The sequence below is a fragment of the Cajanus cajan genome, chromosome 5, assembly GCF_000230855.2.
Source record: "Cajanus cajan strain Asha chromosome 5, NIPB_CcT2T_4, whole genome shotgun sequence".
Lineage (NCBI taxonomy): Eukaryota > Viridiplantae > Streptophyta > Magnoliopsida > Fabales > Fabaceae > Cajanus > Cajanus cajan.
The window spans coordinates 55,889,184-55,899,884 of record NC_138521.1 but is presented as its reverse complement, the minus strand read 5'-3'; the positions used below and the strand labels follow the sequence as shown (position 1 = coordinate 55,899,884).

Below are 10,701 nucleotides of genomic sequence, written 5' to 3'. Positions count from 1 at the left end.
ATAGGTTGAAGTGGGACTTTGTGAAAGATACCCTTCGAGATATTGGACTCCCAGCACAACTTGTGAACATTATTTGGGCGTGTATTTCCTCTCCAAGAATGCGCATGCTTTGGAATGGAGAAACCCTTGATGAATCGCGGTGTTCATCAGGGAGATCCGATCTCTCCATACCTTTTCGTCCTATGTATAGAGAGACTCTTCCAACTTATCACCAAGGAGGTTGAAGCGAAGAGATGGAAACCGATCAGACTGGCAAAAGATGGCCCCCCTCTTTCCCATCTTGCTTTTGTTGATGATCTTATCTTATTTTCCGAAGCTTCTATGAATCAAGTAGAAATAATCTGAGACTGTCTTGATCGTTTTTGTGCCAGCTCTGGTCAGAAGGTTAGTCTAGAGAAGACTAAGATCTTCTTCTCAAAGAACGTGGCACATACAGTGAGAGATGATATCAGCTCAGGCTTAGGTTTCCAACGTACAAATAACCTAGGAAAATACTTGGGTATTCCGGCCCACCACTCCAGAGTCTGTCGGAGAGATTACCAAAATGTGATAAACTGCGTAAATAAGAGACTTAGTGGGTGGAAAGCATCTACCCTCTCCTTCGCGGGCCGACTTACCCTATGCAAATCAGTCATCAAGGCTATACCAAGTTATACCATGCAAACGGTTCACATACCCCGGAGCATCTGCGATGAAGTGGATAAATTGTGTAGGAGCTTCCTCTGGGGTGATAGCCCTACCTCAAGGAAAATTCATGCCATCAGTTGGAAGACTATTTGTATGCCTAAAGATCAAGGTGGGTTAGGTCTTCGGTCAATGAGAACGGTCAATAACTCCTTCATGATGAAGAATGGATGGAGCTTAATTACGGAACCCAACAAGCTCTGGGTGAAAGTTATCCGCTCGAAGTACAAATGTCAAGAGGGTGCAATACCCAGAGTTGAGAAGAAGGCTAATATGTCTAATTTGTGGCAAGGCATCTGCTTGAACTGGATACATGTCACTCCTCACGTTAAGTGGCGAGTAAAGGATGGTCAAGCTGCACGATTTTGGTTCGACTCTTGGCTGCCACAACAGGTTCCGCTTATTCACTTTGCAACTACGTTCGTCCCACCTGTTGAATTGTTCCGGAAAGTTAGAGATTACGTGACTGATCAAGGAGCGTGGAAGAGTGATCAGATTCTCAATTGGCTCCCCTGGGAGTCCTTGAACAGTATTGAAGCCCAAACTGCTCCCACGATGAGCGTTGGGGCTGATGAAATTCAGTGGGGACTTACTACTGATGGAATTTTCACCATAAGAACCGCCTATGCAAGCTTGTCCACATTTGACTCAAATCCTTGTGCCCCTATCTTCAAAGTCCTATGGAAATGGCAAGGACCAGAGAGGATCAGGCTTTTTCTCTGGCGCGTGGCCCACGAGAGCCTCATGACGAATGAAGCTTGCTTTGGTAGAGATTTAACGACCAGCCCAATTTGCCCTATCTGCATGCAGGACGTGGAAAATACCATGCATGTTCTAAGAGATTGTATTTTTGCTCGCCAAGTATGGAGTTCGATACCTAGGGGAAATTGCATCAGTCAACCCACGGGAAGTAACTTTCAAGAGTGGCTAATCTTCCACCTAACCAGGAGTCGTACAGAGCTGATGAACTGGCCCCTCACCTTCGCGATCACAATTGATGCACTATGGAACAGAAGAAACGAAGTTGTGTTTCAGCAGTCGTCCTTATCGGCAAGCCAACTAGTACTCAAGGTAACGAACTGTGCAAAGTCAATAATTAACAGTAGCACTCCATTTGATGCAGGAGCCCAGTCAGATTACACACGTATCACAAGGAACTGGGTTTGCCCTCCTTCGGGGTTTATCAAGTTAAATGGCGATGGGGTTGTGTCATATTCGGGGACAAGCTCATGTGGGGGTTTAATTCGAAACCCAGATGGGAGGTGCATCATGGCATTCTCAAGAAAGCTAGACCGTTGCTCTGTCATTAAAGCTGAGCTGTGGGCCATCACCCAAGGACTTCGACTAATTCACCTTAAAAAATTGGTTACGCACATTTTAATAGAATCTGATTCACTAGAAGCAATCACACTGCTAAGGAATGGCTGCCCCCGTCAGAATGAATGCTTTGACCTAGTTCAAGAGATATCAGAGTTAGCGACTTCTTGTGAGACAGTTTCGTACCTGCATATTGGTAGGGAGGCCAACTTAGTGGCAGATCTCTTAGCTAAACAATGTAATATAGGAGAGGAGAATCTAATTATTTACGATTCGCCTCCTAGTTTCATCTTTCGCGCTTTAGCCGCTGATTTGGCGGGTGTTATCTGAGTTTGTTTTGGGCTCTCAGCCCCTTTCTTCACAAAAAAAAAAAAAAAGAAAAATGTGTCGCACCGTGAAAAATTCGAAGTTATAAATTTGAGTAGTCGTTAACGAGGGGTTATGGAGCTTAACATTTTTTCTTAAGAAATAAAATTATAGACTAAAGTTTAACATAGTGTTTGATTGAAAGAGAATGGAAGCAAAATGAGAGATTTAAAAAAACTTCTCTTATTTAATTCAATTTTTAGGATAAGAGAAAAAGGGAAGGGAGACAAAATTCTTGTTAGCTCAATTTTAATTGAAAGATTTTAAAATATTTTTAGTATAATAATTGAGATATCTTTATTTAATTTTAATTTTTTTTTAACCAAACAAGAAAGAGTGAATGCTTTTCTTATTCTCTCTTCTCGATTAAACAAAATTTTTAATTATTTTTCTCCATCCTATTAAAATTTCTCACCTCCAAACTTTGAACCTAATTTTTTTTTAGCACATTCCAACGCTTAAACTACTTATATCCTCACCAAGCATCTTTTTCCTCTCAGATTTCTCATGAGAGATATATTAGAGGTAGTTCAGAAGTTTTCAATTCAGCCACCCTGGATTTGAGGGGAATAGATCATTATTCATGTTATATACGATTGTATTCTAATATAGGTGCTAGAAGTTGGATAGGCCTTTCTCTATTATCTAGTTAGGCTTTGGTTGTGAGTTGTGACAATAGCAAACTATAATGTGGGTCTATAACTGTTGTGTCAGGCACATGCAATTAAATACAAATCCATAAATACTTGTCCAATCCTAATCCAATTTTGATGGAGAAAAACAATTTTGATTACGATCATGTTCAATTTTTTTTTTTCTGATCTGCAGAAGGTCGGGCTCGAGTTCAAGTCCAAATTCTAATATAAAAAATTGTGTATTGAAATTTAGATTTTATTCTTTACATTCATTTTTTACGATTACTAAAAATCTAAATTAATAAATTAATTATATTAACAGTTAAATAGTTTAATAATAAACTTAAAATTACATAATTTACCAAAATTACTATTAAATTCATTTTTCATTTGATATTCTATATAACTATTACAATTACTCTTTATTAAATACCTTTTGTTTACAATATCTAACTAATCAATTTAATTCATTTACTTAATGCAGTTAATTTTATATACAATTATGTCAAATTCTTCATTTACAGTGTCAAATAATTAAAAAATTTAAGTCGTTTTGACTCTTTTATTTAGTTGACTTTAAATAATTTGCATCTTCTCAATTATTCTTTATATATCCCAAGTTTATTGTCTACTATTGTGTGCATTTTCTCATTTCTGATCATTTCATATCTTAATTTTAAAAAAATAGATCACTTGCATTACAGGTATGTGTTGCTGTTGTCTGTCATAAGAGTTATAGGGAAGGTCAGGTTATTTTAGTTCAAAGTTCTTAGTTTGTTTTTACGTTGTAGGGTGTAGTGCACTACTGTACTTCTACATAAATGTAATTGCTTTTAGGCTAATTTATTTTGTTTATTATGTTTCACATCTACTTTGTTAACAGTTTCTTTTTTCAGATGGTACCTTTTAAGAATGGAAGTTTCACTAAATGGTTAAAGTCATTTTGCAAATTTGTGGATGATTTTATTTTCTTTTAGAATTTGTTTTTTTTTTTTTTATCTTACTGATGGTTTTCTATCCGCGATTACCTTTTATTTAGTGATTACTTTTATGATAGATATGGATTAAAATGAGTGATTTTTAAGAGTAAGGACTAAATGGTAAAGTTTGTGCAATTATAAAATTCAAATGAGTCAAATAAATAAATAAAAAATATTAAATAAAAAAATTCTAGTCACACTTTTTCTAATACTCTTTCTCTAATTAGGAGTGGAAATGGACTAATCCACTCAACATCAGTCCATGACCTAGCCTACATCAGACTGGGCTAAATTTCTTTTAGAAAAATAGTTAGCACATAACTTTTAATTTAAATTTATTTAATTAAAAAAGTTAGACTTTAGACTATTTAAAAAACCTATTAGGCCTATTAAACTAACCTATTTAAACAAAAACAAATAAATTATTATTATTATTATATCAAATTTATTATAATATATCAAAATCATACATTTATTTATCTTTTTAAATATAATTAGCATATTGACTTATATAAAAAAAAACCTCATTATAAGTTTATTCAAAGGTAATTTTTTTCATTTAGAGATTTTAATATAAAATATTTTTAAATAAGTTATTATCATGAATTTCATATTAGACTTAAAAAAATTTATACATCAACATCATATAAAAAGTTATATTTGATTTTTATAAAATGTAAATTATATTAGTATTAAATTATTACAAAATAGGCCTTTAAACAAGCTTGTAAAATAAATTAGATTTTTTTATGTAGGTCAGACTATGCTTTAAAAAAAAAAAAAAAAAAAAAAAAGCCTATGACTATGACATGCTAACGGATTAAGCTCAAATCATATATTTTCATTTAAGATGAGGCTCAAGCTTAACTTGACTTAACTTATTTTTACTTCTATTGTTAATATTTTATTTATTATTTCTCGAAATTTGCAAATTTTGGTTAATTATACCATTAAATATTGAGAAACACTCATTGAATAAGATACAAGATCCATAAAATTTGTGACTTCGAATAAAACTTATACAACAATAAAGAGAATATTAAAAAAAAATAGTGTTACATAATGTTGCTAGCAATCCTCTAAAAAATATTATTGATTAAAATATATGTAGAATTTGTTTATTAAGTTAGATATGATACTATTATCCTTGATATAAAAAATAAATTAGTAGAAATTTGATTTAGTATTTTTTACAAAAACAACTTTATAATATTTTTTGTCATTAATTATTTTTTTCACAGAAATGTCCTTAATTATGAGTAATTTTCTCCCTGTTCAATAAATAGTATCTTGGATACATTAATGTTTTGGACTCTTTTAAGAGTCTAATTTTGTTTTATATGAAGAGACTTTTGAAAAATTTATTTTTCTGCTTCACATTTTAAGTTAATAAAAATAAACACTAATAATATATTAATGATGAGAGATACTAAGAGAATTAAATATTTTAAAAAGAATAAAATGTAGCATTAATGTTAAGGTAATTTTAGAAAGAACATATAAATTTAAGATAAATTTAATATTATTAATTAAATTAACTATTTCTTAATCTTGATGAATTGGAGAATTAAATCTTACAAACAAGATTGGAGCAAGGTTGACAATTCTACCAATTTCGTATGGCATCCACAAAAGATCCGCACAATGGGTATGTAAATATTTGTCCAATGTTGGATTTGGGATCAAGTATAGTTCACATATTAAATAAAAATAATAATGGATAAAGTAATATTATGTCTCCTAATAAATTTTCTTAATTCTTTGCGAAAATATTAAAGAAAAATAAGTTTAAGTATGATTTTAATTTTTGTAAACTAAATGATTTTTAATTTTAGTTTGCATAATTTTATTTTTTATTTTCATATTTCTAAAATTTATTTTTATTTTTATTTCTTATAAAATTAAAAAAAAATTGATTTTTGTCATTGTAAAACGTTATTATTAATATTTATTCTTGATATTCATGTTAGGTATAAAAAAAAATTCATTCTAGAGATTTAGATTATTTTTTTAGAAAAATCACATGGACACAAACATCGGTGAGTGCTACATGGGGTACCACTTGACTTTTTGTTAAACACAATTAATCAGTATCAAATAATTTTAGGGGCTAAAAATAATTATCTTAAATTTTTAAGAATGAAAATCAAAGAAATAATTTTATAAAAATTAAAAACAAAAGACTTTAATAATTATATATGATCAATGTAAAAAAATTTACACTCTCAACTAATAAAATATTATCATTGATATGATTCTTAAAATAATTATTATAAAAATTAATAAACTCATCAGACATACTGATTTTATAAAACTGTTATTACATGGTCTTTTTTCCCAAAATAAAAACTCATTCGTTTTATTGATATTTAAAGCATATTTAAGTTTAAAATAAATATTTAATATTTTGAAAACATGAGTAGAACATATATTATATTTTTATATTGAACAAGTAAAATATTATATTAATAATTGAAAATCATTTAATAGAAACAAGCGTTTTAGATTATATTTGTTTTGTGTGTATTTTCTTTTGGAGTGAAAAGATGAAAAATGTGTTGGCAAGGCTCCACTCTTTTACATTAAATTTTCTACTGTTCTGATGGCGTATGAACCACCATAAATTAGTGGTGCCTACCAATGAAAACAATTTATTAAGACAGAAAGCCCAACTTTTCCAGGCCCCCCCTGACATCATCTTCTGCCCTTATTGGCCTAGAGACGAGACCACCCCTCCCCAGTGGTCCACGAATAAGATACAGGACAAATGGTAGACCCCACCAACCAGATCTCACCACGTGGCATCCCATAATTTACCTTGACCCGTTTCATCCAATTACAACCGTTTGATGTTGAGGATAAGTTTCCCACTTGGACTTTATACCTCCTCCCCAGTCCCCACCCCCACCCCTCCTAAATTCTTTGTCATTCGAATAAACAAGTAATTACTGTTTAAAAATTACACTTAACAAGAACTCCGGATCCACTCACAATATCACCACGTAATTTCTTCATGATATTCTCTTTACATTAATCAACAAACATAAGAATGTGTAAAATAAAACCATGCACAATTATAATTTTAGTTTTTCTCAAATTTTATTTTTATATATTATTTGTGAAATTAATCCATCTATTATTTTAATTGTATAAATTTGATTCATCTGTTAATATAATATTGATTATTCAATAAAAATACTTGCACAAGAGTTTTTTAGAGAAATATCAATATTTTGTTAAGTAACTATAGCATAAAGCAGTAGAGAATGTTTCCTGTGTGAAACAGTGATTAATTGATATGGATGTCCATATTTTTGTTAAATATTAAATTAATAATTAAAAAGAAACAGTGTTAGAGAGAGATGATGAAAAAGGAGTGTTTGAATAAGAAATATGTTAGGTTTTTATGGGTGAATTTAATTAAGCATTATTTATATGAGATTCCGTTGTTGTATTGCAGTAGCACAGCTAAAACATTCCCTGCTCCTGGCTTGGATTTCACTGAAGGCAAACACATTTACTAGGTTATTTGTTCTTTCTCACAAAAAAAAGAAAAAGAAAAAGAAAAAGTTGTTGTAATTGTGTTCCTTTCTGGATCTTCCAATTGAGAAGAATGAGTGAAATGGGTAGGAGTGAGGAGATGGAAGGAGAAGAAAAAGGAGGAAGAAGGGAGCTGAGCAGGAGCGACGGAGAGAAAGAGAAAAACACAACAGGGTTCCAAGTCTTGCCCCCCAAGGAGGAGCCAACAGATTCCGACCCCAACCCGGGGGTTCTTCCGCTGCCGCTCAAACCAACCAGGCGCGCCTCCACCAAGGACCGCCACACCAAAGTGGAGGGCCGCGGCCGCAGGATCCGAATACCCGCCACCTGCGCCGCCCGGATCTTCCAGCTCACGCGCGAGCTCGGCCACAAGTCCGACGGCGAAACCGTCCGCTGGCTCCTCGAGCACGCCGAGCACGCCATCATCGAGGCCACCGGCACCGGCACCGTTCCGGCCATCGCGGTCTCCGTGGGAGGCACTCTTAAAATCCCCACTACCTCCTCCTCCGCCGCCGAGGAGAAGAAGCGGAAACGGCCCTCCAGCAGCGAGTTCGTGGACGTGAACGTGAAGGAGGGCGTTTCGCAGTCGTCCGGTCTGGCCCCGGTTCAAGGTGTGGTCTCGGTCTGGGCCGTGGGTAACCCGAGCATGGTGGTCCCCGCGAACACCTTGTGGATGATCCCCCAGGCCGCCACCACAACTAACCCGTTGGGCCCCGCCAGCCACCAACCCCAGATATGGGCCTTATCCCCTTCCGTGTTCAACGTGGCGCCCAGGCCCATATCCACGAATATTCCAGAAGGTTGGCCCGTTGTGGCGCCTTCCAGTAACGGTTCTAACTCCGCCGTGGTGGGAGCTAAGGTGGCAGCCAAATCCAGCATGGCACCTTCCAGCGCTAGTGCTAGTGGCAAGGCTCAGATGTTAAGGGATTTTTCCCTCCAAATTTACGATAAGCAAGAGTTGCAGTTCATGGACCGTTCCAATCGATAAATCCACCACTACCCACTTTTCATTGTGACAATTTCTCTTGAGTTTAATAAAACAAACGTCAGCCTGTGCAAATAAACGAGAAAGTCACAGTTGTTTTGTTTGCTGTTTTCGCAGTCACAGTTTAGTTGATGTTCTATTTTAGTTTAGATTATTATTAAGATGGCGTGCTGTATTTGATTGCGTTTTGTTTGAGAGAGGTTGCCAACAGGTGTGCCTCAAGTTTACTTATTTATTTATTATTAACGTAAGTTACGGAACGGAATGAAAGAGAATGGGTCCGTTCTGTTACTGATTGACGATTGTGTACGCGAGTGGCAGTGGCAGCAACAAAAAGAAAGAAGGGAGGTTGCGTGCGTGCGTGCGTGCGTGAGGAGGAGTACGGACTACGGAGTAGGGAGTTTGACCTTTGCGACACGTGTGGGGAGGGGGGGCTGGGAGAGTGGGGAGGGGGGCCCATGCCCGGATGCCTCTTTAGCTGTTCACATTTCACTCTTAAATAAATTCAACTTATTTACATTTTTAAATACTTTCGGATCTCCAATTATAATTTTAATTTTAATAATTTTATTTATCCATATATTTTATTAAATACTTTAGTTTTTTATAAGAATAAATACTGTATCCACATATATTCATCTAATTATAAGCAATTATTACGCATAATAAACATTGATTTAATAATTTTTTTAAATATGGTTTTTAAATTTTTGACAATGAAAATGTTTTATAATAAAATTTCACAGAAGTTAATTTTTTCCATTGCGTATGTTTAACAATAAAATTTAAAAGAGAAAATTTATAAAATAATTTTTAAAAAAGTAAATAAAGCCATTTCTAATATATTTATAATTGAATTTTGGGAGTAAAAAACGTTGGGTAATAGTTAGTGGGTGGGGCCTGTGGGAGCCCTAATTCCCATTGAATCGACGCGGTTTTATATGCGTGTGCGCAAACGCAGTATGCGTGGGATGGATCATGGATGGTGGGGTAGCCATCACATTCAGAACCCGCGCCTCTTTTTCTGGGGTGGGCTCCATTCACCCCTTGCTGCCACCTCTCACCTCTTGCTTTTCTTCCATCATCATCTACACCCCCCAAAGCCCCAAACACTATCAAATTAGCCTGCAAATTCAAATACATCACATGGATGCACAAATATTCCTAATCACAAACAGCCCAGGAGATTCTTTTATGTAAAACTTATTCTTAAGCATCTTGTGTTCTCCAATTTATTTTCTCTAAACTGGGTAAATAACTAAGAGTGTATTTGTGGTTGATTCTAATTAAACTTATCTCATGATTTTAGTATTATGTATTGTTCCGGCCAAGAGACGCCCTAGGGTATTTTCCTAGGTCAAGCCTCAAAGCCAGAGCATTCAAGAGTGTAATTTGTCTACTCAACTTTAGGGTTTTGGGTTTTATGGTACGTCGTTCATGGGCTTCTTGGGCCCCGAGAATCAAGGGATTTCCCTAACCGTTCTTATCATGATGGTGCGGGTTAATGGGAACGAGCTTGGTCGGATTCCGACCGACTGGACCCGTACCGAGGGTCCAGTAAGGTAATCGCCGAGTGGTTCCCTTGTAGGCGAGAGGAATCGAGCTTAGCAGGTCGAGTCGGGCTATGACCGATTAGGTCTGTACTGAAACTTAGACGAGAGGTAACTTAGTCGGATTTTTACCTAGACAGTACACTAGTCGGATTTTTACCTAGACGGGTACACTTGTCGGGTTTTTACCTAGACGGTACACTTGTCGGGTTTTTACCTAGACGGTACACTAGCCCTCCAACCTTGAGCGTGTAGGGCGAGAAGGCTTTGCTAGATAGAGGGTCGGCTTAGCCATTGCCGACCTGTCCCTTGTTAACCCCATGGTTAGAATCCGGCCTAGACCGTACACTAGCCCTCCAGCCTTGAGCGTGTAAGGCGAGAAGGCTTTGATAGATAGAGGGTCGACTTAGCCATTGCCGACCTGTCCCTTGTTAACCCCATGGTCGGAATCCGGCCTAGACCGTACATGTATTTAAATTAATGATAGATAAAATTTTATCATTGCTTTGTTACGCTAATTAAATCATGACCAAAACGGACATGATATTCAGATCTCCGTATTTGAGTCGTGGTATACATTATAGTAATGTACGTCATATTTTGAGATACATGATAGAAAATAATGGGACCTACCTACTATGTAT

At 35.5% G+C, this 10,701-nt stretch overlaps 1 protein-coding gene across 1 annotated transcript; it reads left to right on the top strand.

Moving 5' to 3' along the window:
- The first annotated feature begins 7,374 nt into the window (after window positions 1-7,374).
- LOC109808746 (transcription factor TCP9) lies at window positions 7,375-8,742 on the top strand. The gene has a single exon (XM_020371866.3). It carries the CDS (start codon window positions 7,596-7,598, stop codon window positions 8,508-8,510), a length of 915 nt encoding a protein of 304 aa, XP_020227455.1. The 5' UTR covers window positions 7,375-7,595; the 3' UTR covers window positions 8,511-8,742.
- The last annotated feature ends 1,959 nt before the right edge of the window (window positions 8,743-10,701 follow it).